The sequence below is a fragment of the Botrytis cinerea genome, chromosome 3, assembly GCF_000143535.2.
Source record: "Botrytis cinerea B05.10 chromosome 3, complete sequence".
Classification (NCBI taxonomy): domain Eukaryota; kingdom Fungi; phylum Ascomycota; class Leotiomycetes; order Helotiales; family Sclerotiniaceae; genus Botrytis; species Botrytis cinerea.
The window spans coordinates 2191616-2216442 of NC_037312.1; the positions used below are offsets into that span (position 1 = coordinate 2191616).

Here is a 24827-nt window from a genome sequence, read left to right on the forward strand (position 1 = left end):
TTGCACAAGAAAGACGCAGCTTTCACTATCTGTTTTATGTAACAAGATAGGTTTTTGACGCTGAGTAGGGAACTTAGAACATTGCAATTTGCGCTGAAGCTGGCGTTTCGTTCGGACCCAAACGTTTGGAAATGAGTTACAGTCTCGTAAGTTAATATCATTTTACCCTGGCTTACGAAGTCTCCAAGTAGGCTTGGCGTCTCGATTGTCTTGGAAGTGACATCAGAGTCAGCAAGAATCAATGGGGCTGACTGAATTAGCCCGCTTCATCTAATAGTGTTATCATGTTTGCTGAAAACACTTGCCAAATTCAATAATGCTTTCTTATATCTGAAACTCCTTCTTTAGAAACCCTAATAGAATACTGAAGTTGTATGGACCCAGTATCTTATTTGAGAAGTGAGATTTCATTGAAGCTGAGAGGATCTATATAGGCAACAATCAACATAACAATCTCTCAAATTTCGAGCAAGACTCTTACCCAGGTCGTTTCGAAGATTGTTGTTGGGAATGCGTATGGCACACTTCCGGTACCTTTTCCAATACTGCTAGTGATTACGCTTCTCAGGTACGCTTCTACCTCCTGGTCTCAAGCAGAACTATTCATTAGGTAGACCGCCGTGGAAGATGGAGAAGCCATGAAATGCCCATCTGTTTTGTGATGAGCGATGCGATCGAAATCAATTTTGCCAATGAATGCTTCCAAGAAGTACAACAGGGTGATTTTGGTAGGTCCATAGAGAATCTCAGGATTGAACTTTGCCATTTTGATTTCCCTTAGTGACTGCAAAGCGGATCTTCCGGTAAACTCGAATTTGATACCGTACTCTTCTAACATGTCCAGAAGAGCCGGTACGAGTATCTCAAATCCCACATGGTCAGATCTTTCCACGTCCCATGTATTTAACTGGATCATTGGGTGGCTGGTAGTCAGAGCAATACGGGGACCTAGATCTATACCACTGAAACTGGCGTTCTGAGTTGTCGAAAATTTGATGGGTGAGAGCAATGCAGCAGCAGTGTTCAATATGCCACCCACAGTAGATGCATAAATTTCCCAGCCGCCATCTCGGGCTTGTGACTCCAATAGATACTGGAAAGATTACGGGAAAAGCAAGACCACCTCTGAATCTGTACTATGAGTGATCATCGACACCCAGGCCGTTTCGTAGATGGCAGCAGACATACCACCACTACCGTGTTGTTGACATACTTGACCTTGGTATTCAAGCTGGGGGGTTCCATATACAGGGGAAAGTAACGAAGCAGTTATACGATAGGAGAATGGAACAATAGATTACTGTAAGAAATGAATCAAATTCCAAAGGAAAAGCTTATCCAATTGATAGCCCAGGAAGTTTCTCTAGTTTGCATTATATCTATTCACCATTTCGGGATTGCCAACTTCTAGGGGCTTGACAGTTTCTAAGGGTCTTGACAACTTTGAACAAGGACTAGGAAACCGTCTGCAAAAATGATATATGGTAGGGACGCAGATTGTAAATGTTGAGATTTGGCACGCACACTTGTCGCTCTAAACATCTTCACTGATCCATACCTACCATAACCTTGAAAACATCTTCTCTTAGACCATAGTTGCATCTGCTCTTGTGTACCACGTGTGTACTTCCTATTCAGTCAGTAGCCATTTAAATGGATGGTAGCTGAGGAGAAACTCAAGTGGAGAGGGCATTCCGGGATTTATGACCACCGAAATTGGGGCTTTCTGTGATCTGAGAAGCGCCAGGCATTTTATCGCGTGGATCATACAAAATTGAGAGAGTGTGAAATGGCAGAAGCATGAAAATCTTCTTCCGTGCTTTGTATTTTAGGTATCAGAACTTTATATCCAAATATCTCTTCCAAAGTCTTCTTTCTCACTAAAAACAAAAATTTGCTGCACACTTCGCAGATAAGTAGATTTTCTGACCCTTCCCCACCCACACTGATAAGGCAACTACGAAATCTTTACTTCCTCTTTGTGAACTCAACGATAATTACATCGAAGAGTTCTAATTGCATTTCGCTCAATGTATAGCTCAGAACGAAGCTCTTGTGCCTGCAGTTTAATCATTTCTCCTGTCTGCTTGTTCATCTTGTACATTGCTCAGCTCACAACAGTACGGAAATCATGCTAGAAATATCCTCTCATAGCCGGCTCTCTTCATTACTCTTTATACCTTCAGACCTGACAAGCCTCTTCGTTCTCCTCATCATCTATACTCCTCTCGTCTACCTAACCATCATCATCTTCCCCACTCTCTCCATATTTTTCAACTTCCAAAGCTCAAACCTTCCCCCAGGCCCATGGTACACACACTTTACAAACCTAGTCCTAAAATATCATGAATGGAATGGTAATCGACGAATATACATCCATGATCTGCACAGAAAATACGGAGATAGCGTTCGGATAGGTGTAAAGGAGTTTGCTTTTTGCGGGATCGAAGGTGTGAAAGGAGTTTATGGAAATGAGGGAGGAGAGTTGGATAAAACGGGATTTTATGGACTTTTCAGACAATTGGGTGTTAGAACTACCTTTTCCACGGAAAGGAGGCATGAGGTGCGTTTTTTTCTTTGCCTACTGGAACAACATTTACATTGTGGATGTCTTGGAAAGTTGGGGGGGGGGGGAAGGAGGGAGCGGACTGCAAAATTGCTTTCACCACATTTGATCCCACGGGTCTAGAATCTTTCCAGTGAAAGCTAGAAGAGAGAACTAGCACAGTAACGATACTAATGACCTTCAACCAACTCGAAGCATAAAGAGAAAAAGAAGAATATTGCAAAACCATATCGAAATTCCGAGATCCTCAAGCCTGCTATCATGGATGGAATTGAAGAAAGAAGTCAAGCATTCCTTCGAAAGGTCGAGAGCTCAGAGAATGGAGTTATTGATGTCTATGTGGGTTCTATCTTTCACTTTAAATTCATAGAAGCTTTCTTAGTGTAAAGAAAACCGTTGATAAAATAATAGAGATATGCACATTGTTTTGCACTAGATTGTGCTAGTCACTTTCTTCTGGGAAAGGCGGGAATCAAATCTATTGAAGAGAAATCTGGTATGGAAATAATGGAAGAGATGACGTATCACTCAAGTCTCAAAAGTAAGTTTCTTTACCTCCACCTCTGCTGAACACTTCCCTCTATACCCCCCTCAGACTACTTTGTCGAATTTCCAATCTCACACCCTCACAGACCAGCTTCTAACACTATACCTCCAACCCCTCTCCACCATCTTCCTCTCCTTATTTCCCCAACGCTCCACTCCTCTAACCAATACATACATTATCTCCTCGTGCCTCCCTCCAACCCAAGAACCACAATCTCTTCTCCACGCCCTCCAACACGCTTCCCCCTCCCTATCGGAACCCCAAATCGCAGCCGAGACACTAGACCACCTAGCCGCTGGAATCGACACCACCGGCGCCTCTCTCACCTACCTCCTACACACCCTCTCTCTCCCCTCCAACCACCCCCTCCAAGAAAAACTCCACCAGTCCTTTACCTCCCAACCCCAGAACAATCCAACCCCCTACCTCAACGCTATCATAAACGAAACCCTGCGTCTCTACCCTCCAATCCCCATGTCCCAGCCTCGTCTCACCTCACCATCCAAACCCAGACTCATCGATCGATACCTCATCCCCCCAAACTCAACTGTAAGTGTCCAAGCGTGGAGTCTCCATCGAAATCCCACGATATTCGGTAAGGATGCCGAGACATTTTATCCAGAACGATGGCTTATAGACGAAGATAGAGTGAGAGAGATGGAGAGGGGTTTTTTGGCGTTTGGGAGAGGAGGAAGAGCGTGCACGGGAAGGGAGTATGTTTAAATTTCCCTCTTTTCTGCTGTCTTCTCCCTTCTTTCTTCCTCCAAGTTTCTGTGTTCTAGACAGAGACGGCATATAAAAGAATGTGCATTTCACGTTTGTGTTGAACTAATCTGTATATCCACACAGTCTAGCTCTAGCCGAAATGCGTCATCTCATACAGATAGTCTACACGCAATACAGAACGAAGACAATAGAAGGACACGAAGCAGATATGAAGATGGAAGATCAGATCATATCTAGTAGGCCGAGAGGCCAGGAGTGTATGTTGATTTTCGAGAGGAGATAGAAAGTGATATAGACAAAGAGATTATATATTGATAAATGTATAGAACATTTAGCGAGGAAGAGAAGTGACGGTGGCGAAGTTTTATAGCCTTATAGGTAGACAGAAGTTTCACCGCTCTCACTGCATTATCACTCAAAGTAACATGATCAACAATGCGTGATGTATACTTTTAAGGTTACCGAATGATAATTGTTAAAAGTTATCTAAAGAAATTGAGCTATTTAAAAATAGAAGACCACTGCGATTCAACTGGATCGGCAAAATACAACGCCTAGAAATAAAGTTATATCCACCATTCATGAACGGGTATATATTCGTCCTTAATATTTTAATTCTCAACGTTCGATGGAGCGGAAGCGTGTTCGAATCGAAGATAAAGTTTACCAGCAGACGGTCCGCAGGTGTATCCATCCATCTGATCGACGCCATCATCATTTATGACCAAGGTGCTGAAATTGGTGTAGATGGCTGCTACTATGAGTTTGATTTCTATAATGATGGTTAGTTCTTTTTCTTTTTTTGCTGGAAAAGGAAAAAGGTAGCTGGTAAAAGAAAGGAAGAGATATGATAAGGCAAATGCAAAGTTAAAGAGGCCAGAGAAACTAACCAAGCATAGCAAAATTGCTCCCAATGCACATTCTTCCTCCACTACTAAAAGCCCAGAACGTCCTATCCCTTTCACGTTTCTGCTCTTCAGTCATACCATTTCCTTCCATCCATCGCATGTAGTCGAATCTTTCTGGTTCTGGGAAAACCTGTTCATTTCGATGGACACTGTGAGCCTGCGCACCGATTCTAACGCCGCCAGGAATATTCTTGTAAGCGCCGATATCGCAACTAGGATACGGGGTCATGCGGGGAAGACCACCTGGGATAGCAGCGCGGAGACGGAGAGTTTCCATTAGGACTGCATGGAGGACGGGAAGAGCATCGATTTCTTTACGATCGGGGATTGTTGGAATTTTAGAGGATGCAGACGTGGACGAGAAAAGCATGCTGGGTGAAAGAGTCAGGAGTTCTTTTCTTAAAGTGTTCTGTAGTATGGGATCGATGGATAAGTGCCATGCTAAATATGTAACCGTAATGCCTGCAGTTTCGTGGCCAGCAGCAAGATGGTCGATCATTTCACTGTAGATACTACGGTCTGGAAATCTGAGTGTTTCTTCCTTGAGAACGGAGTCCTCACCGCGCATTTTGCTTTCTTTTTCAATACCAGATACCATCGCATTGTACACTACTGGTTCGTTGCCAGGTTCCATGTCCCATGTTCCGCCCTCTTTGAGAAATTTAGCAGTAGCTTCACAGCGATGCTGACACCATTCTTCCAATTCATCATTGGCGGAATCGACAAATGTGGGAACGATACGATAGATATAATTATTGATGAATCGAGTGAGGCGGGGAAGTTCTTGTGAATAGAAAGTATAACGATGGCGACCTTGGTACAGTCTCATCCAATGCCTTCTATATGAGACGTCTTTAATAAAGTTGGCACTATTTTTGAGTCCAAATAGGTATGAAGAGACGAAATCCATAGTAGTACCATTGAATAAATCGTAAACGTCAACTCCATGAGGACTTGAAGATGAAGCCAAATTTGAAATGGTAGGTAGAAGACGTTCATAGAGAATGACCCTTGCTTGCTCAGCCAAGGCTGGTGAAGATTGTAGTGTAGATTTAGAGTAGGTATTCGAGATCATTCGCTTCCGAGAAGAATGGTTCTTCGAGGGAAGCGTTGAAAACATACATGGGATACTACCACGTGGTTAGAGGATATCTTCTAAAAATCTTGCTAGGGAAGAAATTACCCAAAGTTATCAAAGAAAGAATACCACTTCTCCTTTTCGAACCCACCTCCATATACAGTTCGAATACCCTCAACGTCATTAGTAGAGAGCTCATTTGGACCTAATCGAATCAAGGGACCCAGACGTCTGTGTAGCGCATGAACAGTCCTGTTTTCCCGACATCGAAATCTCTGAAACAGAATCCAGGTAGGAGAAAATGGAGAAGACCAGTGTGCATTTGGGATCTTTGCCAAAGGTGAGATGAATGCAGGATAGATAATGAATCTCCAAGTGAGACCAATCAAGAGACCTGCGAACCCCAAAGTAGAGATAGCAACCATGATGATGGGTTTCTAGAAGTACTTTTCTGTCTTCAATCTCGATCAAAAAGCTTTGTAACTCTACGCAAGCAGTGTATGGGAAAGATCTGAATCCTATCAAACAGAAGAAGAATATAATCAAGATAAAGTGGGGGGCGGTTATCTGCTGATCCACACCCGAGGACTCTCAACAGCTTATTGGAGCCCTTGGAATGATTCAGTTCTGTGGCCTTTCACCCCTTGGCAAGTGAATGTACGATATATTGGTTGAATGTTGTTGTCGCATACAGTATGTGCAATTAATTTGGTAGATGTGGTTGTACAGCAACGCTTCTTCCTTTCATGAGTCTCGTATTGGTCATACTTTCCGACCCCTCCCTTATCAGTCTGGCGATGACACTTTTGACCCCACTAGGAGGCTAAGACCTAGTGAAATCAGGGGAAACCTTGCCCAGACTGGAATCCCGAGCCGACCCGTGAGTCTGGGACCGAAAGTAGATGAATTGTAGTCGAGGGAGGCACGCGAGGCTTACTTTGATACCATCAGACCCTTGTATGAACTCCAAGTCACTTTAATACGATGTGGTGAAACACGAAGATTGTGTAGAAGAAAAGGGCGTCTTCCGAGAAATTCATAATCATGTCGATCATTACTCTGTACAATTCCTAGTAACGTGGGAGCAAAATAGGCGACGGTGATTAATAGTTGAGAAATTCCAATTAGCCATGCCAGCGATGGTTTTTTACCCTCATCGTTTCTGATATCTGACATACACCAAGTCGGAGAATCAATATTTGGAATATATATGAACAATGAAAGAAAATCCAATCTAGAAAAGATAAACGACAAAGCATGTATCACCTGTTTGTGACATGAATGGCATTCTTTGTTGGACCAAATGAGAGGTATAGCAACGTGAAGTACATGGACTCGGTTGTGGTTCCTGTCCTTGCAAGCCACATGGATGCCACTCAATATAATTTAATAACCTTGTACAGCCTTAGGTGCGTAGCCTTCCTCAAGATATGCAATGTCCTCTGCAGTTAATCTCCCAGAGCTGGCGAATTTGACCGCTTCTACTGCTTGCTCAATTCTCTCTTTGCTACTCAAGCCAACGATTGGATTAACACTGTCCTTGTTAAGACACCAAGCAATAGCTACAGTTGCCATGCTAACTCCATTTTTCTTTGCGATTTCCTCAACACGATTGATGACGGTTTTATCGATTTCATTCTCCTTGCTACGAATTAAAGCCTTGAGCATCATATCACTATTTTCACGCTTTGTGCCTCGCTCATTGAAAGGGCGAGCAAGTGCTCCGCGGGCAATTGGGCTCCACGGAATGAGTCCAACACCAGAGTCTCTACAGTATGGAATCATCTCTCGTTCTAATTGCAGATGGTATAAGTGTCTTGAAAGCGTATAGGGATGAGAAACATACCTTCTTCACGGTAAAGCAAGTTGTAATAATTCTGCATGGAGACAAATTTGTGCCAGCCTTTCTTCTCTGCGATATTTTGTAGCGTTTGGAATTCCCATGCAGCCATCTGCCATATGTAAGTCTCTACTGTTAATCTTGGGATGCATCATTCAACTTACACTGCTTGCACCAATATATCGAACTTTGCCACTTTCCACAACATCATTCAAGGCTCTCATGATTTCTTCTCTGGGAGTATCGCGATCGAGTCTGTGGATCTGCAGGACATCGATATATGTTCCCAATCGAGCAACGCTCTTGTCCACAGCATCAAGAATATGCTTTCTGCTCAAGCCAACCCGGTTGACCATCTCTCCATCATTTGTGCTAAGCTTCGAAATGAGTGGTTGTGTTCCATCTTCAGCAACACCGAAATAGCATTTGCTAAGAATAACAACCTCGTTTCTTGGAATTGAGTATTGCTTTAAAGCTTTCCCGATGATTTCCTCGGATTTTCCGTTGGAGTAAGTGTCTGCAGTGTCCCATGTATTCAATCCGAGATCGTATGCGTGTTTCAATAGTGGAAGAGCTTCGTCCTCGTTAATTACCTTGTCATGTTAGCAATGTGCCTGGTAACAAATCAAATCGAGGAATAGCTACCCAGTCTTGCCATTCGGATGATCCAAAAGACATTGCACCAAAGATAACCTTGGAAATCTTTAATCCCGAGTTACCGAGTCTTGTGTATTCCATCTTAAGTTCTTTGGGGGCCGACATGTTGTACCACTGTGATGTTCTCCGAAAGCTTTTGACCTTGTATATGAAGTTTCGGAGGGATTTTGAGACAGAGAGATGAGACTTCCTTAACTTTTGGAATGACTCAAGGAATTAGAAATCCAGCTATCTGCAGGTGAGTTTTATTTGCCAATTCATGTGGAGCTACCCCTCATTGAACCACAATTGAGCTGCCGCTTTCCAGATCCGATATTCGATATGGTGATGTAATATGGGCCTGTGATTTCCATAGCACCTTCTTCTTTGCTTGTCCCCTTTCTTTCTTTTCCTTTCTTGTCTTTTTATACGCTGGTGCATTTGATATCAATCTTGGGAACTATGGGAGATAGATCTATAATTCGAGTAATTCTGATGATCCATTCGCAGCTCACCTGGCTTGTTGTCAAGAGGGCTAAGAATCATTGTCAAGGTTGATATACCGTGTAGTTTTGGGAGAATTGGAAAGCTCCCAATCAAATAGTTTCAAGAAATGAGTGTAGAAAGCCTATGTGTACTGCTGCATAGTAGACAGATGTGTCTGGGATCAATTCAAAACACAATTCTAGCCAAAAAGAACAAACACTCAACTGACTCTTTTGGTGAAGGGGTCAACATGCATTTTCTCGGCTTTTATTTTATACCCGACTAAGCCCGCTCAAGCTAAGATAAAGGGTACTGATAAGCATTGCATTCTCATCCCATCCCACCTTCGTCAGATTGAACCCTTGCTTTGTACTTTACATGCATTGTAATCAACCTGCTTGAACTTTAAGGAATTCAAGTCTGGGCCTCCAAACAGACTCCTCTTTCGTTGATTCATTCATGCATTTGCTCGAGGAAAACTACGGCAATTCCAAGTACACGAAACGGTAGAAACTCAACAGCAGAACCAGCTCATACACAGCTTCCAAAATGTCCCTCACAGTGTTAACCGACTCGGACATCAAACATCTTCTTCAAGACCTCACTCTAAAAGATCTGGAACGGTTTCAAGATCAGATGAGAAGATCTCTTCATGAGTATTCCACAGGAACTCAGGATGATGACTGCTGCAGTTTGCATCAACCTAGAAGAACAGTGCTTGAGTCCAAGCAAAAAAGGACAACGCTGTTCATGCCCTCCACTTCATCTGCGGGAATTGGAATGAAAGGTAGGCTCCTTTTCTTAGTTGTGTTCTAACACCAAATTCTAACACCCACAGTTGTTACTCTTCCTCAGCCAGGCTCTTCCAATGATGCTTCAGACTCCGACTCTATATCTACCTCTTCATCAACTAAAAATCCAAGTACCCCTCAAGGCTCTCTTACACTCATGGATAAAACAGGGCTGCCATTCGGCTTTCTCAATGCATCAGAAACTACTGCTTTTCGCACAGCTCTAGCTTCCTCTCTTCTTATTACACCCCGTACCAAGGTCAAAACTATAACCGTATTTGGTGCTGGAAAGCAAGCGTTTTGGCACGTCCGCCTTGCTCTCATTCTCCGCGGTCCAACTATAAAACAAATAAACATCATATCTCGCGCTTTTACGGACCGAGTGCGCGATCTAATGAAGTCATTTCTCGAAGTACCTACCGCTACGAAGGAACGTGAAGGTTGGACCAATGTGAAGTTCTCTGTTCTTAGCCCTGCCTATGGAGAATTCGCTCGTCTCGAGAAAGAATACATTCGAGCTTCTGATGTAATCTTTTGCACAACTCCATCAACCTCGCCGTTATTTCATCATTCTATTTTAACAAATACAGAAGGCAGGAAGAAGGGACGCCTCATTGTCGCCATAGGCAGTTATAAACCTCATATGATCGAAATACCTCTTGAAGTCGTGGCGCAAGCTGTGAAAGTTCATGGCAGTGGCCATCATTTTCATAGACATGCTGAAGAAGGCGGGGTAGTCGTAGTTGATACGATAGACGGATGCAAACAAGAAGCAGGCGAAATAATTCAAGGTAATGTTTCGGCAAAGAATTTGGTTGAATTAGGCGAACTGGTCATGCTATCTCATGGAATCGACCCTCTCAATCATTCCTCTGCCATTGATGATTCAGATGAATCTTCACGTAGCTCACTCGACCTCCACAATTTACACATAGACGGGTCTGGCAACGGTGACGCAACACCAACCCCAAGTTCACCACTCTCTCCCACCTCTCCGCCTCTGGCTCGTAGCATGGCGAACGTATTCCAGTCCGAAAATTCCACTTCTCCCTCATCCTCTCGCAGCCCTTCTCGTAAATCTTCTTTCTCCTTCCGCAAACCTAGAACAGGATCCACAAGCACAAATACTACTAATTCAAGTGGTACATTAGGGATGTTAGGAAAGGAGGTACAGACAGAAAAGGAAGATTCAATGAGCAGATGGTTGAGGAATGGAAATGTTATATATAAGAGTGTAGGGATGGGTCTTATGGATTTGGTGGTTGGGGCGGAGTTGATCAAATTAGCGAGGGAAAAGGGGGTGGGTGTTTCTGTAGAGGGCTTTTGAGATGACGAGATGCATTTGAGATATGGAAATTTGGAGTCCAAAAAATTGATAGATTTACGATCAGAAACCATGTTAATGCGTTGCGATAGATACCACGAAAATTATAGAATTGGAGAATCATATGAAATAAGGGGATATCATATTTAACATTCCTATGATACTTCCACGCTATATCAAAAACTCTTCTAAAGGAAAACTCCAATGATGTAATCATTATTTTCGCTTTCCGAATGTGTCTACATCCAACCCTTGACTTTTACCATCTTCCTTCCATCTTCAGTCTTCCGAGCATATCTCTTACAGCATCAAAAAGGCAACTAGTTTAGCACAAACTTTTACGAACAAGACCAGGGAGTTCCCCGCTGATCAAAAATCAGACTCGGGATTGATTATCATATCGTGGTGCTTGAAGTTTCGGCCCCGGAAATTCGGGAGGGGGGAGATGTTATTTGGTGAAACTATCTTGTCTTGTCTTGTTGAGAATAGAGAATAGAGAATAGAGAATAGAGATTGGGGTTGGGGTTTGTTGTGTTTTTAGGAGTGTGTGCGTGTGTGTAGGAGGGAGAGGGAGAGAGAAGGAGCGGGTAAAGTTGTTGTATCTTTTCGAGTTTATATATCTCGCTCGCTTATCCCAAGATCAACGAGGAGGGAGGAGAGGAGAGGAGAGGAGAGGAAAAGAAGGAGGAATAATTTGGGGAATCAGACGTGTCTCTCTCTCTCTCTCTCTCTCTCTCTCTCTCTCTCTCTCTCTAATGCACATACATCATATCCCATCATATTGATTTCGACATCACATCACATCACATCGTCAAGCAGCGCAATACATATACATACATACATACATACATACATACAAACCAAGCGAGCGAGCAAGCAAGCAAGCAAGTACACCATAATTCCACAAGTACGCACAAGCAAGCATATCTACCTACCTACCTACCTACCAACCTAGTAACCCGGTACACATAATGAAATCTCCAGAGCTATAATACAATACAATACAATACAATACAATAAAATACGAGATCTGTGAATTTTGGGTCCAGTCGAAGCTTGGCATAACAAGGATATCTATGAACTATACGATGAAATTTGTGAGAAATTTTGGGTGATGTAATATTATGAATCTATCTATCTATCTATCTATATATATATGTATGGCATGGAATTCCTACTCGATATAATACAAGAATACCAATTCGTTCCACTCCGCTCCAATCCCACCCCACCCCCCCAAAATACTATAGACTACAGACTACAGACTTTCCTACACCAATAACAGTACTCGTATCTATCTGCCATGGATATCTACAGCGAAGTCTGGTCCTCCAGCACATGAACCTATGCGATGACCATTCCGTATTATGAATTTTTTTGATAATTTATTAAATGTCATTGTTTTCGACTTTCTAATCCATCTAATTGCCAAACGACTCTCCTTTCACCTTTGCTCGATTTAAACAAAAACCCACCTTGCCTTTCAAACTCCCTATTGCCGTCTTCCTTTCCCTTCCTTACTACACAGTATAACATGCATGTGTGCATATCCAAAACTCATCTATCCATACGTATCGTCCCCATTACGCAGTACTGAGCGTTGCTCCCCCCTTTCCAAAAACCAGCATTCCATGCGCACCTTGCACTAACTCCTTTGCTCCTTTCGACTCCGCGGCTCCATCTGTTCCGGCAACATCTTCTTCTTCCTCCTCATCATTGCAATTTCCTACTCCCAAATCCCGAATCTTTCCACAGGCAATATCATACACAACACCATGAACCTTCAATCCCCTCTCGCGGACCGCCTCTTCCACAACCACATTGCCCATAAGCACCTCGACTCCTTTCGCAACATTCAACTCCGCCAGACGGACCGCCCTTGCGGAATCTTCTTTAATTCCCTTTAATTCCTTCTCGTTCAATTTGCTCAATGCCTTGAGCGGCGCAAGCCAAGTATCCAAAACTCCACCTACCCTTGCACCTCCCAACGCAGCAGCTGCACCACCGCAGCAAGTGTGCCCGCATAGAACGATATGCGATACTTTCAGGTGCGCAACGGCATATTCGATGACGGCCGAGGAATTGATATCGGTAGGAGAGACAATGTTGGCGATATTACGATGGACGAAAACATCACCAGGTTGGAGGCCGAGAACGGTGGTTTCGGGGACACGGGAGTCGGAGCAGCCGAGCCAGACTGGGGGGTGATTAGGACTGTTGTTTAACCGTGGGGAGGCCGAAGAGAGCGGGGTCTGTAAAGCGTAGGTGAGAGGACTTACGGATGCTAGGAGTTTGGCCTTGGGCCATGGTAGGGAAGAATTTGGGGTTTTGATGGCTTTTATAGCCTGCCCACGCGGCGTTGGAGCTCAAGGCATAATCGAAGGGAGTTTCTGGGTGATTGTTAGTATGAGCGTCATGATCTTCCTGTTGTCTTCTTTGCGTGTACACTCCCAGACATGGCAAGAGAGCATCCAAGAGAGTATACAAGAAACGATCGGACAGCTGTAAGACGGGATAATTACCAGAGCCCATTATAATTCTTGTAACAATTTCTCAGACTTCGTTCCTATCAATTGAAATTCTTCCTTCTTCCTTCTTCTCAATTCCACAAAGACTCTGCGGTGCTCTTATAGAAAATCTCCTAACCTTCGTAATCTTCAAGTGCCGTATTTAGAAATCGTAGGTATCCAGAATAGGAGGTATGTAGGGACTCGTTGCGATTGTGTTGCGTAGGGTTTTACGACGAGATAGATTGAAATATGGAGAGCAGAATATATGAGTAATAAGTTTTGGACGGGGCCGATCTTAGCACGTTTGGTTTTCTGCAAAAAGTGTTGAGGGGCCGAATTGAGTGAAATGGAGACTTCAGCACGTTCAAACTCGGAAACTTGGCGGAGCTAGTGCAATTAGAGAGAAGACTAATAATATAATATAACAAGATTCGAATGCAGAGAAAGAGAACGAGACGCAAGTGAGCCAGCCAGTCAGCCAGCCAGTCAATACGTACCAAGGAGCCAGGGAGCCAGGAAGCCAGGACTCTTGGACGGGCACGATAAGGGATTGTGCTTTGTTCGATAAGAGTTGGCCAATTGGAATTACTCAATTCAGTTCGTGGGAGGGAACTTGGTGTGATGTGATGTGATGTGATGTGGATGTTGATGTGGGTGGTGTGGGAATTTGAAGGCTGGACTGAAGAAATCTTCTCGAGAGAGGATGATGGTTTTTCTCTGTCGTGTCTGGTACAGACAGTAGTTATATAGACAACAACAACTGGGGTATCTTGCAGATAATGTGTGTATGATATCTGGGACCGATCGTTTCTACACAGCATGCACCCAAATAATAAGATTCGAACTAATGAAACTCTCACGCAAAAGATGGATAAATAAGCAAACCGATCATCCTTCTAATGTAACGACAACACCACGCACAAACAATCCATGTCTGTCTGTCTGTCTGTCTGTCTGTCTGTCTGTCTGATCATTCCCAAGACCTCCGGAAGGGGGAAAAGCCACAGAGTATCAAACAAATGCTTGTGACGTATCGGATCCGTCCAGGTGTGCCAGAAAGCGTCAATGTGTCACTTCTTACCACCGCGTACTTCCTCTGACTCTCCCGCTGCTTCCCTTCAACTCTTGCTCGTCGGCTCCATGGCCATGTTACCTCTCTCGCCTTCTCGCCATCCCCCTTCTCTTCCGCCCTCCCTTCCGTCTTCCATTCCTATATAACTTCATATCCATCGTATCTATATCCCTCATATCTATATCCCTCAGATTCCACACACTGATCCCCAGTGTAAGCCGTTACTCCCGAGACACCACCATGTCATTGATCCCATTTACGCAGGTCCAGAGTCGACCTCTACATACAAAACCATATATCTTCACTGTTAAATAGCTTCCCCTGAGCACTTCTCGATTTGCATACCCATGATTCATCATTCATCGGATTCATTTCGTACATCGTATCCTGATCCATCCATTTCATACATGAAGGTGCACCAAGATTCATTCCACACCTCCAAAATCCCGATTATCCCGACAGTCCGTCCGAGTGCCGGAGCTTGCCTTGGTTTCCCATGCTTTGCCGTGGCTATCAACTCTTGGTCGTGTTTCCCCAAGCCCTTTCCAAGAAAATTGTAAAAATTCTTCCTTTTTTCCTGATTATCTTTTCATAACCATACACTTGGCTGTAAGTTGGGCACAATATCAATGTAATGCATCATTACCTAACCATTATGGGATAATCCCAGTTGCATTGGAAGTTTGATAAATCAAAATTTGACAGAATTGACTAGATTTTCTTGGGGGACGGGGGAAGGGAAGAGATCCCGATGTAACACAAGGAAATGAACAAGAGATCACAGAGATTTGCAAAGGGCACACACGTACTGTTTGAGCAAAATCAAAAAGTCAAATAAAATTATGGTATCATACAGCCTTCATATTTTGATTTCTTAAGCTGCTTGCCTAGCTAAGTGTCCCTGCCATGCCATAATATCATAAAAAAACGCCGGAAGTAAAAGTCACTATTTGATCATATTTAGATCTTGATAGCGCTCTCAAGGGCCTTGCGCTTCTTCTCAGTGCGGGCGTTAGCCTTAGCACCCATGATTCCACCTCCCCAGTGTCTGGTAGCGGACTCATCGTGTCCCTCCTTGATGGCTTGAACCAATTTCGACATCTCGGACTTGTCCTCGGAGCGAACCTCAGTAAGGGCGAGGACAGCAGCGGTCTTCTTGTGAACGACCGTGCCGAGTCTAGCCTTACCCTTAATGATGGCGTATGGGACACCCATCTTCTTGCACAAAGCTGGAAGGAAGATAACCAACTCAATTGGGTCAACATCGTTAGGGATGAGAACCAAAGAGGCCTTCTTAGCTTCGATCAAACCAACAACGTGGTTAAGACCGTACTTGACGGCGTATGGCTTCTTGCTAACGTCTTCCTTCTTCTTTCCCTCCTTGATGGCGGTGGCCTCCTTCAAGAGACGCTCCTTCTTCTCAGGCTTGGTCTCTGGGCGGTACTTGTTGAGGAGCTTGAGGGCTTGGGCGGCGGTGTTACGGTCGAGAACGTGTTGGAATTGAGCAATCGCAGGTGGAACCTTCAATCTCATGTTCAAGATCTTCTTTTGGCGTTGAAGACGGACATACTCGGGCCACTTCACCATACGGGAAAGGTTTCTTCTGGGCTGGATGTCTTGACCGATACCGTAGTTACGGGTGCGCTTCTCGATGAGAGGGTTCTTATTCTCATTAGTATTTGGATGGACATCAAAACGAGGATTGAATTTACGTACCTTGGCTGCCTTCTTTCCTGCACCAGCTTTGGACTGGGGGAATGGGGCTGGCGCCGCCTTCTTTCCGGACTTTGGAGGCTGTCATTGAGAAAAGTAGACATCAGCGAGTGTTCACCAAGTGTCTTCTTTGAACTCTAAAGAGACTACGTCTGGTATTTCTACACAGAGCATAGCTCAAGCCAAATCAAAACCAAAAACCTCGAAAGGTAATTTGATTGAAAATTGCATCTCGACGTGCGATTGCTCGTAGAGGTACGAGAGCTGATGGCGAGTCGTATTATTTCATTAAAAAAACAGTCAAAAACATTAATAGCTTACCATATTGATCGATTTCGAAGCGGCGAGAAGTTGTCGATTCGTAGTTGTCGTCGAGAGGAATAATATCAATCAGAAAAGGTTTTCTCGATTTTGAGAATTATTCAATGTGCGCGCTAGGGATATCAAAATCTTGGCACGCTAAGCTATTCTGGACTTATACTCACGTGAGAAGCGGGCAGTCTGTCCGCTTGATAAACTTCGCTATCGACATTTTTATTAATTCCCCGCGATGATTTGTGGATAAGAAATTCTGTGACATTGTTTGCCTTCGACAATCATTAAATAACAATGGCACCAACTCCTTGTGCCATTTGCAAAACTGCAAGAGCTTTGATTATTCGACCAAAGAATCACCAAAAACTATGTAAAGCATGTTTTATCGGTATCTTTGAAGCAGAAATTCACCATACAATTACCTCTACATCACTCTTCTCACCCGGCGACAAAATCGCAATAGGAGCATCCGGAGGAAAAGACTCAACAGTACTGGCTTCAGTTCTCAAAACTCTCAACGAAAGATACAACTACGGACTCGAACTCGTTCTACTAAGTATTGACGAAGGAATAAAAGGTTATCGTGATGACTCCCTCGAGACTGTCAAACGCAATGCGGTCCAATACGATATGGCTCTTAAGATTGTAGGGTACGATGAATTATATGGATGGACCATGGATCAAGTAGTCGAAACGATAGGCAAGAAGGGAAATTGTACATATTGTGGTGTCTTTCGCAGGCAGGCTTTAGATCGAGGGGCAAAAATGCTGGGTATCAACCATGTGGTTACAGGACACAATGCAGATGATGTCGCAGAAACTATTTTGATGAATCTACTGCGTGGAGATTTACCCAGGCTGGCGAGAAGTACTAGTATTGTCACCGGTGACGAATCGAGCGAGGTGCGTAGGAGCAAACCGCTGAAATATGCGTATGAGAAGGAGATTGTGCTATATGCGCATCACAAGAAGTTGGATTATTTCACGACGGAATGTCTATACAGTCCCGAGGCTTTCAGAGGTAGCGCTCGAAGTTTGATCAAGAATCTAGAGAGGGTACGACCTAGTGCCATCTTAGATGTTGTGCGCAGTGGAGAAGACATGGCGAAGTTAGTGCCAGCTGAAGTTACCGGAATAAGTCACTGCAAGAGTCAGAAAGTCTCGTTGGCAACTACGAATGACGAGGAAGAAGGCAATGGAGGTTGTGGAACTAATGGTCGATCAAGTGGAGGTGAAATGGCGGACATGGAAAAGAAACTTCAAGCAGACGAAGAAGCCTCAGGAAGAGAAATCGATGTGGCATCCATCGCATTGAATACCACCAGCGGCCAACGTCACGATAGAATAGACAAACCCCAAACACAAAAAGGTGCCAAAAAGGACGGCCGAAAACTCACAAAACAAACACTGGGAACGTGTAAGAAATGTGGATATATGTCCAGTCAAGAGATATGCAAAGCATGTGTTTTACTAGAGGGATTGAACAAGAATCGTCCGAAAATGGAAATAGAGGTGGATGTAGAGGATGAAGAAGAGAGTTCCACTCTAAGAAGGAGGATGGAAGGGTTGGCTCTCGCGGCTGGATAGGTTACATATATCACAGAGAAATGCCAAAAGATACCCAAGAAACACTGTCGCTTGTACCATGAACACTATTTTGGTTAAAGTGAAGTCTGAATTGTAAAAGTGACTTCCCGCATGCTCTGCCCTCCCTCATCAATATCTAATATTTTAAATCTTCGGCCAGTCTAATAACAGGAGCTCATTTTCGAATTCTCGACTACACTCATGCCTTGCAAATATTCTCATCCTTCGCACCAAGTCCAGATAATTGCGCACTATCCTCCCAGTTACAACCACACTCTTCCAAACAAGAATCATCACGACTAAAAGCAGCGCAACGACCTATCTTTCTCCTCTTATCTAACAACAACAATGTCCCCCCAATCATCCCAACCATCCTCCCCCTCCTCCAAACTCCTCCCACCCCCCTGTTCTCACCACCACTCCACAGTCCCCGCCACCAACCACAGTACTCCCCCCGACCCAGAACCCCCGAAAGACAAAGACAAAAACCAAAGCAACTCTAAAACCCAAACTCAAAATCCACATCAAGAATTCACAGGTCCCTCTCCATTCCTCTTCCATGCGCTCCGCAAGAAAAAGAACAAAGATCTGAAAGCGGAGAGAGAAGAAGAGAGGAAGAAGGGCAGAGAAATAGAAGAGGGGAAGAGATTATTTGGGGGGATGGTGGCGGAGGTTTTGAGGGTTGGGAGTGAGTTGAAGGTGTGTATTTCTTTGTTGTTCGTTGTTTTTTTGGGGGGGGGGGGGTGGAAGAAGAGGGGGGTGAGAGATGAGGAGGGATATGGTGAGATAGGATGAGAAAGAAGGAGAGAGAATGAAATGGGAGATCTAACAAACCGCAAAACTAGATCGAACACCCTGATGTAACCGACTCGGTTCTAGAGCAGGAAGCTTGGAAGATGGTTTTTTACTAGTCGTGCTGTTTGTGGGTGTTATCCCTTTGAGGCTCTATTTTGTCTTGCATGAATTGTCTTCAATGGAAATATTGGATTATAAACTTGGGAGGCTGTGGGCTGATATCTCTTCCGTCAGCAGGCCCTCCTTTGTTTTTGCGCATCCGGTGTACCGGTGTGCGTCCGAAAAATTGCGATGTTTACACTCCGGCTCTGGGGAGATGAGATGAGATGAGATGAGATGAGATGCTGTGGAGAATTGAATTCGAAGTCCTTGCTGCAACGCAAGATGCTATAGATATTTGGCAAGACTAGCACATTTATCTCCCATATGTTTTCAGCATCTGCGTTCAAGTGTATTGTCTTGCACTTGCAACTTTGCAACAACTTCACCAACAGACCCCTGAGCCTTTTTCCCTGCTCCTCGGTCTGGCCCGTACACTATCAGCCCTTCTGCTCCTTCTCCCTCGTTTCGACTGTCAGCACAGATGCTCACGGAACATATGTCATGACAGACTTCCTACATTCAACGGCAATAGCAAGCATTCCAGCTGCATAATGTGTGAATTTCCATCGGAATCAACTTGAGAGCGATTGTAGACTGGTGTACACGGTAAGAGAAGAAACAGGGAGAGAATTGTTCTTCACATAGAATATTTCCAATGCTTCAGATGATGGAAGACGCGATGAATGGAAGGAAAAAGGCAAAGGGTTGAAGTTGCCTTAAAAGAAAGAAACAGATGGTCTCGACCCTTTCCTTGCTTTGTACCGTTCGAGTGCCTGGATCATGCAAGCATGGATCTTTGATATATTCGAAAGGAGAGCCTGCGGTCAGTCCTCTGCTATTTTGGTATATCTGATCTGTGCCTCATGCTTTGAAATTACAATGAGTCTGTAGGAAATTAACGCAAACCTGTGATGGCCAGCTCGCTGCTGACCGGATGCAATAGCAAATGGCTTCAATCCTCATTTACCAAACTCCCAATCTCTATGAATTTTCCGGTGTGCGCCTTTCTGGGCTCAGACGGTTCACAGATGAAGCGAGGCAAGTACACCGACTTTTTCCTCTAGTCGTCTCCAAATTCGCGAAGCCTTCCCCTGCTCTAGATTTTTAGTGTTATACCAAGCCAACAAAGCTCTTCTAGACATTCTCGTCCCTTTCAAAATTTAGAGTTCAATGGTACGATAAAGACCTGAGAACATTGAAGGGATAAAACGGAAGAGGTCACATGGTCAGATTAACCAGGGACGATTCTGTGCGGGACCTTGCTCAGTACACGTGCTAGGACTTGGAACAATTGTCGTTTTTACTACGAGCTATATTCTCCTCAACCATCATGTTCAGATGGGGCCGTCGAATGTGTTTTGTACTTCTAAGATACTATCGTGAAAGCAACCAGACTAAAAGCCGCCAGGTTGTCTAAGAATACAGCCCAAAATTCTTTTCTATTTGCATGGCATCATGGCAATCAAACACAACACGGTGTAGCAAAACACAGCAAACACAGGGACCTAAGCATGCAGCCTCAACAGGCTATCATCCTCGATGCTTCTTAAATGCTTCTTGGGCCGACATTCCTTTCATGACTTCCTCTTTAACACGATCATCTGCTGCAACAAGATCTGGCAGAATTGAGACGACATCGGCTATTTTTCCTTTTGGAATGATGACAACGCCATTATTGGGATCGCAAAACGCCAAATCTCCGGGGTGAATGTCCGTGCCGTCAATGTTCAACGCCACTTGAACAGCATGGGGCTTGGATTCGGCACCAGCACCAACAATTGATGTGCCGCGAGACCATATCTACGGGACTCGTCAGCAAAACTCTGAAATCGACGGAAGCATCATTGACAACTTGATAGTTGTGATTAGGTGATCTTGGCGAAGAGTAAAGGGGAGCATGCGGGGTTCCACGAGGACCCTTAAAGCTTAGATGAGAGGAAAATGGCTCAGAAACTGACAGGTAATCCAGTAGCCTCTAACTCTTGAAGATCTCTGACCCTTCCACTAACAAGCACGCCTTTTGCGCCAAGTACTTGGGCCCTCATCGCCATGATTCCACCTAGCACCGCATTCTTTTGTCCCTCGGGCTGACTGATAATCACGATCGAGTCAGACACCGTGAGATCGACCCAGTGCTTATCAGTGGGAATGTTTGCGGTGGGGTAGTTGGAGAGATCTGTGCTATTTTTTGCGGTAAAAATAACAGTTGAAACAGGAGCAATAGTAATTATGTTGAAAGATTCAGATGTTGAAGTAAAGGCAGGTTTGAGGTCGGGAAGGAAACCAGCTCCTGGCACCTTGAGCTTGACAAGAGCATCTGCAATATCACATGCAGTGTATTTCTTTTGGAGAATTTCAATTTGCTTTTTGAGGACTATTGCCTGACTGGAAGTAGACATTGCTGGTGCACTGATGGACAATTTGATTAAAGGAGAGGGAGCTTTCCGAGGAGAAAAAGGGATAGAGAATATCCTCGACTTGGACAGGAAATGTTTTCTGTAGATAGACATGAGAATCCGATGGAATGACTAGGTGTTCACCAGATGATAATCTGCAGTGCAGGTAAGATGTGAGATGTAATATTGTATTCGATAACTTATTCCGGCTTAGACATATTCCGGATGCCGCTCTATGTCTAATAAGTAGGTGTGTGTATGCTAATGCTTCGTGCTTGTGATCCGAACCCAAGTCAGTTGCAAATGAAATTGGCCTCCTACCCTCACACCAGGAATTTCAGCCAAGAGTCCCTCAAAGTCAGACTATCCAAACGGAACACCGATAGGAACCCATTCCAATGGTTCCGAAAGTAGTTTCCCCAGTTATTCTCAAAAAACCTTTCGATTGTGTGCACTGACAACGGGTAAATAGTAACCACAAAGTCTAACAGGTCTCAGATCTTGGATTCTAGACAGGAATGACACAGATGTGAACTAAACTGTATTTGTATGACTAGGTGGTGCGGACATGACGGGTTTGAAGGGTTTGATGGATCTCTCGTACAAGGAGTTCTATCTCGAGGTAGATGTTATTTATACCTAGCTAGGTATCATACACCTACTCTGTATACAACTGTTATAATCAACTGTATAATGCAACCGTTGTTATATGTTCCAAACTCAGTTATATTAACTTACGATTTTGTTATTATATAAAAGGAGCCGAGAAACCGCCTCCAGAGATAGATGACGACTGATATACAGGTGACTATACGGAGAACTGCGTATTACATTATACTCTCTATATATCATACTAGACCATACCATATATCACATCATACTCATGTCTAAACCTGCCTAGCCAAATACCTAGTAATGTAATGCATCTCATGATTCAATAACTTCAGCCCGACAGGCTTTTGAAGATTTTGGAAGAAGGAGAAGGCGACTAGAAGACGACTTGCTAACTTCCTTCGACCTGATGTCTTTTCCTTTTTCCCCCTTTCGTTGATAATTGCTAGTACTAAGGTACATTGGTGGTACTACCATTCATTGTGGCAAGGGGTCACTACCGTTTTGACTGGGTAGTTGCAGGTTAAATGGTCCTATGTTCAGGTACAGAATCATCAACTGTTGTTTAGCCGAATGTTATTTTACATCAAAACTCAACCTTTTTGATAAACTATTATAATTCGAAATATTGACAAATTAAATCCGAAATTTGTATCAACATGTATTTCGAAGTGAAATAATAATTAAAAATTGATGGATTATTTTTGTGATTTTAATTGTCTTATGTAATCAGATTGAAAGTTTGATAAAGCTTATTTTAATGATTTTTATATAGAAAATCGAGTTTTTTTTATTTAATTTCTGAGTTTTAATCCTTGATAATTCTTGAAATATATGATTTTACAATTATAAGAATTATTGATATAAAAGCTTTCATTCGCTTACATGTAGTTGACATTGAATCAATTTTTATAAAGATATAATTAAATAAACTTAATAAGTTTGGGTGTGAGAAGTGGGTTGGCTAAACAGGAGTTGTCTAGTACTGTATTTACTTTTGATGCACATGAATTATCGCTAAATTTAATTTTAAATCTTTAAGACTTCGACACAAAAGTACAGGCCACAAAATACTGACATAAATTCCATTCCCCCTTCTCTCTCTCCCACGCTCTCCCTCTCTCTCTCTCTCTCTCTCTCTATTCTCCTTTCTGATTTCAACATTTGAATGAAGCAGTAATAGTCACGAAAGAAAGGTCTCAAAGAATATCTTTTCATTATGTCTCCCGCCGCCTTCCATCCTATTGCGAAAACCTCGTTCGAGGATCGAGGATCGAATACAAAGCACCCCTTAACAGCCTACCTCCTTCGTCTCATGACCCTCAAGCAATCAAACCTCTGTGTCAGCGCCGATGTTTCTACTGCCGGCGAACTTCTCCGATTGGCAGATTCTGTCGGTCCATCCATCGTCGTCTTGAAAACCCATTATGATCTCATCAACAACTGGGACTACAACCCAACAACAGGCACAGGAGCGCGCCTCAACCGACTCGCACGTCGTCATGGATTCCTTATATTCGAAGACCGGAAATTCGGGGACATTGGAAATACTGTGCAATTACAATACACCGAAGGCACTGCCAAAATTATCGAGTGGTCGCATATCACAAATGTTAACATGATACCTGGGAAAGCCAGCGTGGATTCTTTGGCCGAAGCAGCAGCACGATGGAGAGAGCGCAAACGTTATGAAGTCAAAACGAACATATCTGTTGGAACCCCCCGACCTGAAAGCATTGAAAGCGACGAAGATCAAATCACCACTCCTATAAACCTAAACAGCAATTGCAATGAAGTCACAGATGGTTCACATGGATTAGAAGCACACGATGAGGCGAATATTGGACGAAAAGCTAGTATCGTTTCTATTACCACCGTGTCGCAACATTTCGAACCGGCCAACTCACCACGCTCGCGCATCGATTTCGACATTGAGGAAGAATCATACCCGGGAATTGATGAGGCGCCTTTGGAAAGAGGTCTTTTGATATTAGCACAAATGAGCAGCGCGGGAAATTTCATGACGAGGGATTATACGGATGCATGTGTAGAGAGTGCGAGGGAACACAAAGAATATGTCATGGGTTTTATCTCGCAGGAAACATTAAATACGGATCCGGATGATGATTTTATTAGTATGACTCCAGGATGTCAATTACCGCCTGAGAATGATGAGGATGCCGAGGTGGCGGGGGATGGAAAGGGGCAACAGTACAACACTCCATCGAAATTGGTAGGGTTAGGTTGTGATATTGTCATTGTAGGAAGAGGTATCATTCGCGCTGAAGATCCAAAGTGGGAGGCGGAGCGATACAGGAGGAAGGCTTGGGAAGCATATCAAGAGAGGATTGGAGCTTAGGGAAGGAATCGAAGAAGCAAAGCGAGCATTAGGCGAACGAAAGGTTGATCGGAGCTTGCTAAGGAAATAATTCATTTACAGGAGTACAAAGACGAGATGTTTGTCGATCATGTTGCACAAGGAGCATATTGGTAGCAAGAAATGATAAAAAGAGAGTTGGAAATTTCCATATATAGCTTATCTCTTAATTTGAGAGATTCAAGTTAGATACCCGTTAAAAAATATGTTTTTGTTTGCTTCTTGATATCTGTAACATCTCTCCTATTTTGTGTGAGCTGCAATTGTAATCATCTCATTGACTCTCATTTTTTCATACCTTTTCACCTTTCTATATCTATGTTTTTTTTTTTTTTTTTTTTTTTTTTTTTTTTTTTTCTCCAAAAACTCTTCTCAACAGTTTTGGGATTGTGTAAATCGATAGCTTCATCATCGCTTAGAAACCAGGTAAATAGATACATGCCATG

The 24827-nt window shown here is 43.5% G+C and overlaps 9 protein-coding genes across 10 annotated transcripts; 4 read left to right on the plus strand and 5 right to left on the minus strand.

Annotated features, from left to right (window-relative positions):
• Positions 1–1992: 1992 nt before the first annotated feature.
• Positions 1993–4242, plus strand: BCIN_03g06480 (hypothetical protein). The gene is made up of 5 exons (XM_024692077.1): positions 1993–2563; positions 2762–2905; positions 2978–3107; positions 3199–3826; positions 3963–4242. Exons 1-5 carry the CDS (start codon positions 2132–2134, stop codon positions 4120–4122), a joined length of 1494 nt encoding a protein of 497 aa, XP_024547850.1. The 5' UTR covers positions 1993–2131; the 3' UTR covers positions 4123–4242.
• Positions 4243–4275: 33 nt separating this feature from the next.
• BCIN_03g06490 (hypothetical protein) lies at positions 4276–6719 on the minus strand. Its single transcript, XM_001555395.2, has 3 exons — positions 5931–6719; positions 4730–5877; positions 4276–4611 (listed from the first exon to the last, which is right to left on the minus strand). The coding sequence occupies exons 1-3, from the start codon at positions 6248–6250 to the stop codon at positions 4451–4453; spliced, it is 1629 nt and encodes a 542-aa protein (XP_001555445.1). The 5' UTR covers positions 6251–6719; the 3' UTR covers positions 4276–4450.
• Positions 6720–6829: 110 nt separating this feature from the next.
• BCIN_03g06500 (hypothetical protein) lies at positions 6830–9012 on the minus strand. The gene is made up of 4 exons (XM_001555396.2): positions 8311–9012; positions 7830–8258; positions 7672–7777; positions 6830–7618 (listed from the first exon to the last, which is right to left on the minus strand). The coding sequence occupies exons 1-4, from the start codon at positions 8425–8427 to the stop codon at positions 7212–7214; spliced, it is 1059 nt and encodes a 352-aa protein (XP_001555446.1). The 5' UTR covers positions 8428–9012; the 3' UTR covers positions 6830–7211.
• Positions 9013–9135: 123 nt separating this feature from the next.
• Positions 9136–11121, plus strand: BCIN_03g06510 (hypothetical protein). The gene is made up of 2 exons (XM_024692078.1): positions 9136–9574; positions 9626–11121. Exons 1-2 carry the CDS (start codon positions 9337–9339, stop codon positions 10903–10905), a joined length of 1518 nt encoding a protein of 505 aa, XP_024547851.1. The 5' UTR covers positions 9136–9336; the 3' UTR covers positions 10906–11121.
• Positions 11122–12173: 1052 nt separating this feature from the next.
• Positions 12174–14270, minus strand: BCIN_03g06520 (hypothetical protein). 2 transcript variants are annotated; one of them, XM_024692079.1, is made up of 4 exons: positions 13910–14270; positions 13425–13799; positions 13182–13292; positions 12174–13099 (listed from the first exon to the last, which is right to left on the minus strand). In XM_024692079.1, the coding sequence occupies exons 2-4, from the start codon at positions 13432–13434 to the stop codon at positions 12486–12488; spliced, it is 735 nt and encodes a 244-aa protein (XP_024547852.1). In that variant the 5' UTR covers positions 13435–13799; positions 13910–14270; the 3' UTR covers positions 12174–12485. The 2 variants fall into 2 exon arrangements, with proteins under 2 accessions (XP_024547852.1, XP_001555448.1); XM_001555398.2 differs by having other exon boundaries at positions 13425–14270.
• A 1023-nt stretch (positions 14271–15293) lies between these two features.
• BCIN_03g06530 (hypothetical protein) lies at positions 15294–16542 on the minus strand. Its single transcript, XM_001555399.2, has 3 exons — positions 16519–16542; positions 16201–16278; positions 15294–16146 (listed from the first exon to the last, which is right to left on the minus strand). Exons 1-3 carry the CDS (start codon positions 16519–16521, stop codon positions 15445–15447), a joined length of 783 nt encoding a protein of 260 aa, XP_001555449.1. The 5' UTR covers positions 16522–16542; the 3' UTR covers positions 15294–15444.
• A 212-nt stretch (positions 16543–16754) lies between these two features.
• Bcncs6 lies at positions 16755–18143 on the plus strand. Its single transcript, XM_001555400.2, has one exon. It carries the CDS (start codon positions 16807–16809, stop codon positions 18097–18099), a length of 1293 nt encoding a protein of 430 aa, XP_001555450.1. The 5' UTR covers positions 16755–16806; the 3' UTR covers positions 18100–18143.
• A 2147-nt stretch (positions 18144–20290) lies between these two features.
• BCIN_03g06550 (hypothetical protein) lies at positions 20291–21632 on the minus strand. The gene is made up of 2 exons (XM_001555402.2): positions 20955–21632; positions 20291–20796 (listed from the first exon to the last, which is right to left on the minus strand). Exons 1-2 carry the CDS (start codon positions 21504–21506, stop codon positions 20527–20529), a joined length of 822 nt encoding a protein of 273 aa, XP_001555452.2. The 5' UTR covers positions 21507–21632; the 3' UTR covers positions 20291–20526.
• Positions 21633–23045: 1413 nt separating this feature from the next.
• On the plus strand, positions 23046–24657 carry Bcura3. Its single transcript, XM_024692080.1, has one exon. The coding sequence runs from the start codon at positions 23224–23226 to the stop codon at positions 24361–24363; it is 1140 nt and encodes a 379-aa protein (XP_024547853.1). The 5' UTR covers positions 23046–23223; the 3' UTR covers positions 24364–24657.
• Positions 24658–24827: the final 170 nt, after the last annotated feature.